A 14,183-nucleotide genomic window follows, 5' to 3' on the forward strand; every position below is an offset into this window, starting at 1 on the left:
TGTGAGTTTGAGGCCAGCCTGGGCTACCAAGTGAGTTCCAGGCGCAAAGCTACACAGAGAAACCCTGTCTCGAAAAACCAAAAAAAAAAAAAAAAAGATGCTTCTTGGGGGTTCCTCTTTTCAAAGAGTAATGGTGTGTCTTCAGTGCAGTTTTTTCTAGTTGTGTTATTGTGATTAAGGAGTCAGCCTGTCAAGATTCTCTTGTGAAACTGAATATAACTGTTCCCTAAGACAATTACAACACAGGAAAACAGCTTTTAAAATGACCCAAGATAGAAATGCTACCTGTAGCTGGACATGGAGGTGCACGCTTTTAATCCTAGTACTTGGGAGGCAGAGACAGGTGGATCTCTGTGAGTTCAAGGCCAGCCTGGTCTACAGAGTGAGTTTCAGGACAGCCAGGGCTTTTACACAGGAAACCCTGTCTTCGAAAAAAAAAAAAGAAAGAAAGAAAATGCCACCTGTGATAGAATGAGGTGGCAAAGATGGTGCGTATCTATTTTCTCCATAAAGACTGACAATAGCTCAAACAAAAAAGGAAAGTAATATTAAAGGAACAAATGTAAATCATGTTGCTAAGGAAGTTTCAATATTGTCTCTTTTTAAGTAAACTCAATTTTTTATGCCTTTTTGGATATATGCAAATAAGAACTGAAATTACCATGATTAATACTTGAAGAAGTAGTTAGTAACCAAATCCGTCCTATCTCCTGAATGAGTGTGTGTGGCTTGTGTCCCTGATTCCGAATGGTTCTAGTTCCATGAAAACAGGGATTATGTTGTTATACAAAAATCACAGTTCTCACCTGAAAGGGAATGAGACATTGTTTATTTTGGAGCCATATATGAATGACATGTTACCTATCTCTAGACACAACGAATGCTTAGTCACTACAAAGGGACCCAACAACAAATGATCCTAGGATTTCACCACAGCCCAAATTGATGAGAAAAGTGAATTTATTGGGTTTTCTTACAGACCAAAGGGGAAGAGTTACTAACAATTGGGGGACCCCAAGGGGGAAATCCGCCATAAAGATCATGGCTCAAGAATCCAGATTCAGGTTACCCAGGTACAGACCGACAACATGGTAACAATTTCAGGAAACATTTGTAGTTATAGAACAATCAATTGATGCACCCTGAAAACATTGTCTAAAACAGGTTTGTAGATTACAGCAAAGGGAAGTCTCTGCTATAGGACTCATGTTTTTAGCTGACGCTAGGGGCCTGATTCTCCACTCTAAAAGACATTGTGACATTCTCTCCAGTAGGAAGACATGATAATTAAGGTATAAAATTGAAAAGCCTTTACATGTCCACTGCTGTGTGACTTTGATGTCTGTTGCTGTGATAATGCCATGACTAAGACACAACTTAGGAGAGGAAAGGGTTTACTCCAGTTTAGGAATTCGAAAACCAGTTCGGCCAGGATAAGAGCTCAAGGGAGAAATCTTGAGGCAAGAACTTAAGTATTCTGTTTACTGGCTTGCTCCCTCTGATTTCTGCTTGGCCAGAATTCTCATTCACCAGGACCATCTGCCCAGGGGTGGGACTGGGCATTAATCAGCATCCAGGGTCCCATAGCCACATCTGTAAGCCAGTCAGATCCGGGCAACCACACAGCTGAGACTCCCTTAGAAAATGAAGAGGTGTGAAGTTGAACAGTGAAGCTTACTGAATTCTTTGGTGTTGACTGACATTTGAAATATTATTAAAGGGTTTGACACATTATTTATATGTGTAGTTTCTCTCCAGTATGAAGTCTCTGAGGATAATTAAAGTATGAAAAACAGCTAAAGGCCTTGCCACATTCTTTGCATTTCTGTGGTACTAATTCTTTCATGCTTATGCAGTGGCAAATTATAACTAAACACCTGCTTATATTCCATATATTTTCTAGAGATTCTCCTGAGTGTGAATGCTCTGATGTTCAGCAAGAGCTGACTGACAAATGAAACCTTCATAACATGCTCTACTGTTGTGAGGTCGCTCTTCAGTACCAACACTTTGGTGTTAACCGATAAAGAGCCTCTAAAAGGCTCGTCAATTCATTCACATTTGTAGTGTTTCTCCCCAGTATAACTTTTATGGAGGTTAGAAAGTGTTGGATTATTAGTAAAGCACTTGCCACATCCTTCAGAAGGGTTAGATTTCTCTCTGCAATAGATTCATTTGAGTTGGATAAGGTCTGAATGATAACCAAAGGCTTTGACACACCCCTCACACTTGCAGGGTCTCTCTTGAGAATGAACTCTGTGACATTTTTTTAAGAATTGAAGACTAAAAATTTTCCAGCATTTTCCCACGAACAGTGTTTCTGAATAGAATGAATTACCTTGTGCTGGGTAAGGATAAAAAGTCTAGTAGAAGCTTTTCCACATCTGTGGTCGTTCTCACCAGTATGATTCTTTTGATGTTTAGAAAGCTCTAAGTGAGTACAAAAGACCTTCCTACAGTCCTCACACTTGTGTGATTTCCCTCCAGAACTAGTTAGTTGGTGTTGTTTAAGGTTTGGAGGACAGAAAACATTTTGCCACATTCCTTACACAGGTAAGATTTCTCTCCAGGAATTTGTGTCGAGGTAAGGATGGATAAGTTAAAAGCCTTTCCACATCCTACACACCTGCAGAATGAATATTCAGGTGTGTAGCAAGTTCTAAGTGCGCACTAAAGACTTTGCCACAGATTTCACACTTGTAGGAATTCTCTTGAGAATGAATTCTTTGATGTTCCTTAAGGCGAGAAGGATAGTAAAACATCCTGCCACATTCCTCACACTTGTAGGGTTTCTCTCCAGAGTGAACCACCTTGTGCTGTGAAAGGTATGAATGAGTAGAAAAGGCCTTTCCACATTGCTCACACTTATAGGGTTTCTCTCCAGTATGAATTCGCTGGTGTCTAGAACGTCCTGAGCGCGTACAGAAGTCCTTGCCGCATTCTTCACACCTGTATGGTTTCTTTCCAGAATGAATTGCTTGGTGTTCCTTAAGGATTGAAGGATAGTAAAAGGTCTTGCCACATTCCTCACACTTGTAAGGTTTCTCTCCCGTATGACCTAATTTGTGCTGAGTAAGGTATGAGTGAGTATAAAAGGCTTTGCCACAGATTTCACACTTGTAAGGGTTCTCTTGAGAATGAATTCTTTGATGTTCCTTAAGGCGAGAAGGATAGTAAAACATCTTTCCACATTCCTCACACTTGTAGGGTTTCTCTCCGGTATGGAATCTCTGGTGTTTAGAAAGTCCTTTGGGAGTACAAAAGACACTGCCACAAATTTCACACTTGTAAGGGTTCTCTTGAGAATGAATTCTTTGATGTTCCTTAAGGCGAGAAGGATAGTAAAACTTTTTGCCACATTCCTCACACTTGTAGGGTTTCTCTCCAGAGTGAACCACCTTATGCTGAGTAAGGTATGAATGAGTAGAAAAGACCTTCCCACATTCTTCACATTTGTGGGGTTTCTCTCCAGTATGAATTCTTTGGTGTCTAGAACGTCCTGAGCGCGTACAGAAGTCCTTGCCGCATTCTTCACACCTGTATGGTTTCTTTCCAGAATGAATTGCTTGGTGTTCCCTAAGGATTGAAGGATAGTAAAAGGTTTTGCCACATTCCTCACACTTGTAAGGTTTCTCTCCCGTATGACCTAATTTGTGCTGAGTAAAGTATGAGTGAGTATAAAAGGCTTTGCCACAGATTTCACACTTGTAAGGGTTCTCTTGAGAATGAATTCTTTGATGTTCCTTAAGGCGAGAAGGATAGTAAAACTTTTTGCCACATTCCTCACACTTGTAGGGTTTATGGCCAGTGTGAACTATCTTGTGATGAGAAAGGTATGAATGAGTAGAAAAGGCCTTTCCACATTGCTCACACTTGTAGGGTTTCTCTCCAGTATGAATTCGCTGGTGTCTAGAACGTCCTGAACGTGTACAGAAGTCCTTGCCGCATTCTTCACACCTGTATGGTTTCTCTCCAGAATGAATTGCTTGGTGTTCCTTAAGGACTGAAGGATAGTAAAAGGTCTTGCCACATTCCTCACACTTGTAAGGTTTCTCCCCAGTATGACCTAATTTGTGATGAGTAAGGTATGAGAGAGTATAAAACGCTTTGCCACACTCTTCACACTTGTATGGTTTCTCTCCAGAATGGATTCTCAGGTGTTTAGAAAGTTGCCAGCAAGTTCTAAAGACCTTGCCACACACTTCACACTTGTAGGGTTTCTCTTGAGAATGAGTTATTTGATGTTGCTTAAGGTTTGAAGAACAGTAAAACATTTTGCCACATTCTTCACATTGGTAAGGTTTCTCTCTAGTATGGCCTATCTTATGCTGAATCAGGGAAAGATGACTAGGAAAGACTTTCCCACATTCGTCACACTTGTAGGACTTCACTTCACAATCAATTTTCAGCTGTTTAGAGACTGAATGGAGTGCACAGAAGGCACTGCCACACTCTTCACACTTGTAGGCTTTCTCTCCTGGGTGAAGTCTTGGGTGATCGGAAAGCACTGAGCAAGCACTAAAGGCCTTAACACATTCTTCATACTTGTAGGCCTTCTCTTCGGTACAAAACCTCTGGTCGTTAGAAAGTTCTATGGGAGAACAAAAGTCCTCGCTACATACTTCAATCTTAAAGGAATTCTCTTGAAAATGAATTCTTTGATGTTCCGTAAGGTGAGAATGACAATAAAACAGTTTCCCACATTCTTCACAGCTATAGAATTTTTGTTCAGTGTGTTCTACCTCGTGCTCAGTAAGACAGGAATAAGTGGGAAAGGCTTTTCCACATTCTTCACACCTGTAGGGGTTCTCTCCAATACAAATTCTCTGGTAGCTAGAATGTCCTGAGCAAGTACAAATGGCTTTGCCACATTCTTCACACTTGTAGGCTTTCTCTCCCGTATCAATTATCTGGTGTTCAGAAAGTACTGAGCAAGACTCGGAAGCCTTATCACACTCTTCACACTTGAAGGCTTTCTCTCCTGGATGAATTCTCTGGTATTCAAGGAGTGAGTCCCAATCACAGGCTTTGCCACATTCTTTACATTTATATGGTTTTATATCTGGTGAGTAAAAGTTGACATGTGAATAAAAACTGAGTAACGTTCCTATATTTACAATGCTTACCTTTAATATGGGGACCTTTACTCACATTTTTAGAGGAAAACGAGAAATCACAGATTTCTCCACCTACACTCACTGCAGTGTAATTCAGAACATGCAGTGAGTGGAGACAATATAAATTTCCACTGGAAGAAGAGGAAGACAAAATAGAATGCAGAAATAATGGAATATTATTAACAGTTTAATAGCAAAGGAAGATGTACTATCAGTAATAATGAGAACTCTTAAGGGCATCATGTTCACAGAAATGAACCCATTAAAAATGTATAAATTGTATGAACAGAGATAGATGAAAAATATAAATAGCTACACGTGGAAAACATTACATTAATGGTGATTGCCTGAGGTTGGAAGAATGTAGAAATACACAATTTATATCCTTAGTTTTAATTTGGAAGGCACAAAATATATACTGCATAACAAACTCTCCATAATATTAAGTATGATATTTCAGGGAGTTAAGTCAGGAAGCTACATGTTGTATTTTCACAAGAAATAAGTATCTAAAAGAATCAAATCATGAAAAGAAAAAAGTCCACAAGTTCACCTATAATGATAGAACCTTTACTAAAGGCACATATCAGTCAAAGGCTAAATGACAGAATCAGCCCCATGTCTAAGATAACACAATCTTACAACAGTCAGTGATGAGATGCTGCACAAGGCATGGGAATCAGAGACGCGTATGCTCGTGTGTACATATCAAGTGGAAACACACACTTCTGATGCTCACAGAACCAAAGCTCCCTGATGCTTTTTAATCTTACACTGTCCTAAAGTGTTTAGTATTATATACTTCATCCACATATAGCTTACATGTAAACAAATGATTTTAGACAACCTAGACTCCAATAATATAGAAAATAAAGTTGTAAAATAATGAAAAGAGAATCCTGAACCCACTAAATCCTGAAAAACAACTGATAAGCTATTAAAAACATTCTTTAGACATGTAAGGTTTTAATCTAGGAAAATATACCCATAAAGGGCATGTGTTTTAGATCAGTAACACTGAATATATGAGAAAAAAACTTTGAGAATACATTACAATCATTCATGGTGATTTTGAAAAAATTTAAATTAGCATACATGTAAGTGATGTGAAAGAAATGTATTTGTGGGGGCTGGAGAGATAGCTCAGAGGTTAAGAGCACTGGCTGTTCTTCCAGAGGTCCTGAGTTCAATTCCCAGCAACCACATGGTGGCTCACAACCATCTATAATGAGATCTGGCTCCCTCTTCTGGCCTGAAGGGATATACGCAAGCAGAACACTGTACACATAATAAGTAAATAAACTTAAAAAAAAGAAATGCATTTGTGATTATATTGTATGATAATGGACTCCCACGTCTTTAAACATAAGTATAGGAAACAGTCCATTACAATGCAGACTCTCAGCAAAATGACAATCTTTGTTGTCACTGTAAACACAAGCAGAGCTCTCTGTGGGGAACAACGCTTAGACACTTAAAGCATCATATGGTAGATGAATAAATGAATGAATGAATGGAATATCTAAAAATTGATTTCCATCACAGTATAAGAAAGAGTGCACATGGTAAAGCCTGGCCTTCTGTTGGAAAGCCCACTCTGTCCTCCTGATCCTCATTTCTACGCACCTGTTTGTATGGCAGCTGCTTGTCTCTTCACATCTGAAGGCTCTTGTCTTTGCTCTAGAAAGGTGACCAGGTATGGCTTAGAGAAAGCAAGCCCTGATTGTGGGGAAAAAGAACAAGATGGTTGGTGTGTTATTCACCTGGGAAATAACATGTCTATTCCAGTATTGTGTCCTTAGAGGGAAAAAAGGATATACTCAGCTTCAGTTTCTTCATTTACAAATAAATAAATAAAATTAAAACTTAAGGGTGTGCCTCATGTCTGTGAATTCCTAGCATCACCACCAGAGTAAAGGATACTTTAAGAAAGAGCCAGGTTAAAAAAACAAGAAGAAAAAAAAAACAACAAATTGTCTTAGTTACCTTAACAATCTCCCTTATTCTTCCTTAGATGTAGGCCATCACCCTCACTGTTGGAAAGTACAAGCTCCCATGAGATGTTTTATAAAAGGAATTTAATGTTGACCTTCAATTAAGAATCCAATATGAGCCAGGCATGGTGGCACTTAATACCAGCACTTGGAGGGAAGCAGAGACAGGAGGATCTCTGAGTTCAAGGCCAGTCTGGTCTACACAGAGTTCCAGAAAGCCAGGACTACATAGAGAGACTCTGGCTCAAAAAACAAAACAAAACAAAAACAAACAAAAAATGAAAAAACCAACCAACCAACAACAACACAAAACCCACACACATACACAAAAAAGAATTCACTATAGATGCAATCCTCACCCAGGAACACAAGGTTGCTGTAATTCTCCAGCATCACATCCCTGTATAGACTCCACTGAGCAGGGCCCAGGCATTCCCACTCCTCTGCAGAGAAATCAATGGCCACATCCCTGAATGACAGCATTTCCTGAAATACAGAGAAATGAACAATAGAGTATATTAATTAAAACCAATAACATAGACACCAATAGGCATCCTGTGCTTATGAATACATTCTTAGGAAGTATAGCAATAACAACATTTTGTTAATATTTAAAATAATTAGATATCACTAACATTCTTACATTTTCCCCTTTCCTGCTTTCTGTGATGAAGATTTATCAGACATGTATTCGTGTATTTATCATATTCATAAGCAGTCTTTGAACTCATGACAACTTTAGCTTAGTCTGCTGAGTACAAGAATGATAAATTGTGATGCTAATTATTATTTTCCGTTATTGTAGCTGGAGAGTTTTCTCTCCAGCTCCCGCCAAGCCCCGGCCATCCGACAGCCCACTTATAAAATAAACACACAGATGCTTATATTATTTAAACTGTTTGGCTTAATGGCTCAGGCTTCTTGTTATCTACTTCTTCTATCTTAAATTATCCCATTTCTATTAATCTATAAGTTGCCACATGGTTCGTGGCTTACTGGTACCTTACATCTTGCTTGTCATGGTGGCGGCTGGCAGGTCTCTCCCTCTGTCTTCCTGTTTCCTTAATTCTCCTCTCTGTTAGTCCCACCTATACTTCCTGCCTGGCTACTGGCCAATCAGTGTTTTATTTATTAACCAATCAGAGCAACACATTTGCCATTCAGAACATCCCACAGCACCTTATTTTTATTTTTTTACATTTTAGTGTTGAGTTGCTTTTCATCTCATTGCATAAAGTTCTCAAATGGTCAATGACAGCAATACATTATTTTTTCCTATGGTTACATAATAGAAAATCAGAGATTTGCATGTTAAAGGGGGTATTCTGTAATATTGTTATAGGTAGAATGTGCATTTGTCTTTATATCAATTTTAGAGTGGTCATTTCCTCAAACATTTAATTTTTAAGTTTAAAATGTCCAAAGTCCTTAGGACAGGTGTGGTGGTTCGCATCATTAATCCCAGCACTTGAGAGGCAGAGGCAGGTGGATCTCTGTGAGTTCCAGGGCAGCCAGGATTATATAGAGATACTTTGTCTCAAAAAAAACTGAACAAAACAAACAAAAACTCTGTTTTCTCATCTTCTGTAATATACTACAAAATGGTTACTTATAGTCACCATTCTGGGCAACATTTGTCATAGCTTTTTCCTTCTAACTATATAAGAGCACTGACTCGTCAACATTTTCCAATGACTACCTTTCCTGATGTCACTGATTGATGGGAAACAAACATTATTTCTCCAACTTCTATAAGTTAAAATTCTTGTGTACTTGTCTTTCTCTACCTAAAGTAATAATTTCCTGGCTCTTCCATATTGACCCAAATTACAGGATTTCATCGTTTTGTGTGACTGAACAGTTTCACACTGTAAACATGTGCACCATAATTTCATTGTCAAAAAATCAAGTAAATTACAGAACTCAGTTTTCAGCCATGTTTGTGTGACTGTGAAACCACAGAAACGGGAATATAAAGTAAAGTTGAAGTATTCATGCTATAAGACTATTGAGGTCAGCTTTGTAACTGAAATGAGCAAAGGAAGCTGCTAAAGGGTCAGAAAAACAAACCTAGTAAAATAATATTTACACTTGCTGCAGTATCAGTAAAAACAGGAAGTAACCTTAGAAAAGCAGCTCTGACAACAGGGAAATGTACAACTGTGTAGAGCATGCACCCTAGGAGGATGGTAATTCTGCTCATTTTAATGACACCACTGAGACAGGTGTTTAAGAACAAGAATGATATAGTTATTGATTCCTGTATTATTTCCACTTATGATTTCTTTTGAGCTTCACTCTACATTTTTATTAATTTGATAACTTTCTGTTAATCATTTCCCTTTACTGTATGGATTCAATATATGAAGCCAACTAGTTGCTTAGGAAAAGCCATCTTGCTCTGCTTTCCACATACTACTCATGTGAGGACCAGCAAGGCATGGTTTGGAGGGTAGCCTCCAATTTCCTGGTTCCTTTCTCGGGTTAAGAGTAGAAAGGCATTCAATTTCTTACAACACATTTGAAGGTCCTATAAATTCAAGCTCACGACGGGTGGTCACTGTTATTCTCAAAGACCAAAGATCAATAAGCATCATAAAGTATACAGTTAGGAAACATGAACCAGATCAAGAAAAACAAAGTACTCCAAAGATGCCCTGAACACCCTCCCTGTGGTAATGACCTAAAGGAGAATTCAGACAACCAAACAAAAAGGTAAGAAAATATCTGCAGACATAAAATAGGAAACCAACCATGCATATGAAAAGCACAAGGACAGATCAGAAAATGCCGTAGTGAGGGGCAAACAGTACAGGAGAGAACCGTAGGAAGGGTCTGGCCGAAGGAACCTCAGCAAACAGGAAGCCTGCCAGAGGTTAAAGAGCATGAAGAGAGACATTAAAAATACTGAAGGCCTGTGGGGTGACTCGGCAGGTAAAAGCCCAGTCTAACCACCTGAAGTGGAACCCTGGTACCCATGGTGCAAGGGTTCTTGAATTCCCCTCCTGCTTAGGCACAGCATGGAGGTCCTAGACATACATGCAGACACAATGAGGAAAGAAAAAGAAAAGACAGGAAAAACAAAACAAAAACAAAAAATAAAAACCAACCTGAAGAGAGGGTAAAGAATTTATGGAACACCACACACAGAATAAAGGAAAAGAAGGAAACCAAAAGGATGTCACATGTCTGTAATCTGAGTTCTTGGAAGCTGTAGGTGTTGAAGGTCAGTCTCATCTGCATAGGGAGTTCACAGTTAGCCTGTGATATGTGAAGAAGTCGCTTAAAAAAAATCAAACCAGAAACACATAAAAGAGAAAAATATTTTTAAGAAATGAGGTCTTTAAGCTTACATTATGTGAAATAAGCGATGGACACCAACTAAGACTTTCCCCAAACTCCAGTCTAGACAACACTAAAGAGAGTCACAGAAGGCTAAGCAAGTTATGTAAGCAAGAATCCTGAGGGGGCAGACAGTGGCTCCTCACCCAGAAGGCACTTCTGTAAAATCCCACTGGGTTATCTCAGCAGAAGCAGCAGCCGGCAAAGCTGATACCTCACACATGGTGGATAAAACGAACACGCATGATACACAAACAAAGCTTCGTAGCTGCTCCCAACAGACCTGGAGAGCGAGTGGAGAAGGCCACAGAACAAAAGGCTTGTCCCCGAGCCTGGAGGAGCTGCAGTGAAGAGAAACCTCTATATGGGAAACAGTCTTCTATCTAAACAGCAAGAGGAGGAGGACTTTGGACCAACAGAGCCCTAAGGTCTCACTATGTAGTTCTGGATGTCCTGGAACTCATTATGTAATGAGGCTGGCCTTAAACTCATAGAAATCCCTCTGCCTCCCAAGCACTGGGATTAAAGGTGTGTGCCACCTTACCCAGTCATTTCTTATGAAAAGAAAATGAGACTCTGTTGAAAGCATCTCAACAAGTAACAGGTGAGAAACCCATCCTCCACTGTTCTTTACCTATGAGAGGGCCACCAGTCAGAAGGTGAAGTTCAGCTTTCCTTCTTTTGAATGAAGGTTGGTCCTAGACACAAGTCTAGATCAACAGAATGGAGCGAGCAGAAGTCATAAGAACTCCTGCATATCATGTCTGTGTCCCTCAGAGCTACTCTGACATAGATACCTAACAATCCTCAGTGCCGGGAGCTTATGGGGAAGTCAAAGCTAGACACAAAGAGAGGGCTGGATTCCCAATTAACTTCTAGCTACTTCTGATTCCATTTTTGGACATAGAATGTCTATGGATTAGAGAACATGCTACCTTAACATACCAGGATTATGATAAAGTAGTCAACCCACAGGTCTCTGGCCCAGCTCTTGACTCACATGCAACTTACATGCAGCTATCATTAATTCTCATTTTTAGTCAACACATTTTGCAATACTATGACTCAGAGCATATATTTCAAACACTGAAAATGGTATGGGAGACCATAGCTAATGTCTTTATTTGAAACATGGAATACTTGTTTAGACAACATATTAGTTTCTAAAGAAGTAGCACATGCTTTATTCTGTACGTTCAATGTGTAAATGTAACAGTGATTTTAAACTTTCACTACAATGTTACTCCATGTTCCTAATAAAATATTAAGTGCAGTCCATCTTGTCAACAGTAGGGGTTCATTCTTTCATCCATCTGATTTATTTTATGTAGCTATCTACATAAAGAAGATAATAACTGCATGTATTTGAAAGAATCTGCCAGACAATCTGACACATACTTTTATTTTTCAACTCAAAATATGTCACTGCATTTGAAAACAACTATGGATAGACTCAAACACAGAAGCATTTATAAACCAAAAGGAGAAGATGATGAAAGTCTGTGCTTCTCATTTTCATTCCTTGCATATATTTCTGTCTCTTATTCGAATCTATACAAATAACTTCTGTATCTTCTCTCCATATTCTCTAACATTTGTCACATAGATCACCAGAAATGAATGTCATCATCCTGCAAACTTTCCCTTCGGAGTTTTCCAAGTACAACACGTCTAACACAACGTCACTATATGAGTTTCCAAAATGAGTAAGTCCTTAGTAACTCTTTCCCTCATATCATCGTTTACACAAGCATTGGAATACAAAGACAAAAGCCTGTAAGGAAAAGGACAGGAATGCACCCCGTGGGAGACCCGACTCCTCCTGAGAAGAGGAAGAAATCCCTCATTAGCAGTTTACTGGCTGGATGTGAAGGACACTGGAGGACGTGGTTGTCACTGTCCACATGCAGAGCTGGAGTTCTGTTCTGGCTAACTATAAAGAAGTGTTCCACACACTGTTGAACCTGTTGTGTAAACTGGGCAAGCCATTAAAGCTGCATAGAAACAGAGAGGAATGTAAATCATGGAGGGCTGCATCAGTCACAACTGCAGAGTGGAAAAACGGGGAAATTATAGAAGTCCCAAATGAGATGGAAAGGAGCACAGACTGGAAGCATTCAGGAAAAAACACAAGAAAGCAGCATGAGGTCATGACAGAAACTAACAAAGATTAATATCCAAAAGTAATGAATGTTCTCTGCAAATTAAGCAAAGCAAAGAAGAGAATTTTTCCCCACATAGCAAATAAAACCAAGTATCTAATCTCCAAAATTGAATGACTTTAACAAAAGTAAGTTAGCAAGAAAAATATTAAATTCTATGTCAAACAGAGTCAACAGAACTTCTCAACCATGTGTAGAATTTTTGAAAATCAGCAAAACGTCAATTGGATAGATTTCTGTCTGGTTGCTGGTACTAAGTCAGATAACAGGAACCATAAAATACATTTAGTGCAGTCATAAGTTATTGTTTTAAAGTATGTTTTGACATGGCTCATTTAGCCTAGGTTGACCTTAAGTCTCTAAGCGGAGGATAACCTTGTACTCCTGACTCTCTGCTTCCACCTCCCAAATGCAGATGGCAACATTTCACCATGGACTATGCTTTGGTCAGGGGTTGTGACCGCAGATGACACATACATGAAGGGTTTACAAGTTATAGTGAGCATGCGCTGCATCATCTTTACTATGTATATAAGCAGCTTTGATGCACAAGGCAGTAAAAACAGAATGTTATTTTCCCACAGATTAGTGACATTAACTAGGAAGTATCTATATTAATTATAGTTACAAAGTCTACAGAAAATTCTGGTATGTAAGATAGGGTGCTTTCAAGACCACATGCTTCATATAAAACTTAGAAATAAAACATCACACACCGAAATTAACCAGACTCAAAGTCGGTACAACCTCAATGAACGTCTATATAGTTAGAATAGCCAATCCTGGAATGGAAGCTGTGGAGTTTCACATTCATTTAATACTTTAATGAGAAAAGTTTAATAAATTTTTAAAAAAAAAAAAAAAAACCTTGTTTCTTTTGTTGTTGTTTTGTTTTTTAGTTTTTTTGAGACAGGGTTTCTCTGTGTAGCCCTGGCTGTGCTGGAACTCACTCCGTAGCCCATGCTGGCCTCAAACTCAGGGATCCACCTGCTTCTGCCTCCCAAGTGCTGGGATTAAAGGCATGTGCCACCACAGCCTGGCTAAAAAAAATACCATTTCCTTTGAGCAGACTTTAATGCTATAAGCCAGTCTCCAGCACATAAACACATGATTTTATTGAAGTGAGACAAAATAGGAAACAGCAGAAAAGACAGGGTGTGGAGTCCACTGTATAAACATTACAGGACCTCAAGTGAACCACAATTCTTCAAATGCAAGAACTGTTAAGGGAGAAGCATGGAACCCAGATACCACAATCAGTGACAGAGTCAGTTTTAGAGAGTTTAGACACTAGACAATGGACAACGATAGAAGAAATCGTGTGATTAGAGAGCAAAGCAAACAGCCTGTTGTGTGTGTAGGGCTATTTCTCCTCCCCAGAGAAACTCAAGCACCTATGTCCCTTTGCTAGCAATCCCTAGACACACTTCTACCCTCACATCAACTCATCTCGAAACTCTGCAAAGGAGTCCAAGCCAATGACATCATAATCCCTGATGAAACCGGATGAAGTATTCTCTACTGTTTTTAACTCTACAATGTAGGATCAGCAATTTGTTTTGCAAAAC

The 14,183-nt window shown here is 39.1% G+C and overlaps 1 protein-coding gene across 4 annotated transcripts in view; it reads right to left on the reverse strand.

Annotated features, from left to right (window-relative positions):
* Positions 1 to 807: 807 nt before the first annotated feature.
* Positions 808 to 14,183, reverse strand: part of LOC128113352 (zinc finger protein 728-like) — a 44,739-nt gene continuing 31,363 nt past the window's right edge. For 2 of the 4 annotated variants that reach the window (XM_052742956.1, XM_052742955.1), the window contains exons 2-4: positions 7,471 to 7,597; positions 6,744 to 6,836; positions 808 to 5,062 (exon numbers count right to left, since the gene is read on the reverse strand). In XM_052742956.1, coding sequence (XP_052598916.1) covers positions 2,619 to 5,062; positions 6,744 to 6,836; positions 7,471 to 7,597 — 2,664 coding nt within the window. In that variant the 3' untranslated portion in view covers positions 808 to 2,618. Of the gene's footprint in view, positions 5,063 to 6,743; positions 6,837 to 7,470; positions 7,598 to 8,113; positions 13,456 to 14,183 lie in introns of those variants that run through there. The other 2 variants (XM_052742957.1, XM_052742958.1) reach the window with 2 other exon arrangements.

The sequence above is a fragment of the Peromyscus californicus genome, unplaced genomic scaffold (assembly GCF_007827085.1).
Source record: "Peromyscus californicus insignis strain IS unplaced genomic scaffold, ASM782708v3 Scaffold_18__1_contigs__length_77618521, whole genome shotgun sequence".
Lineage (NCBI taxonomy): Eukaryota > Metazoa > Chordata > Mammalia > Rodentia > Cricetidae > Peromyscus > Peromyscus californicus.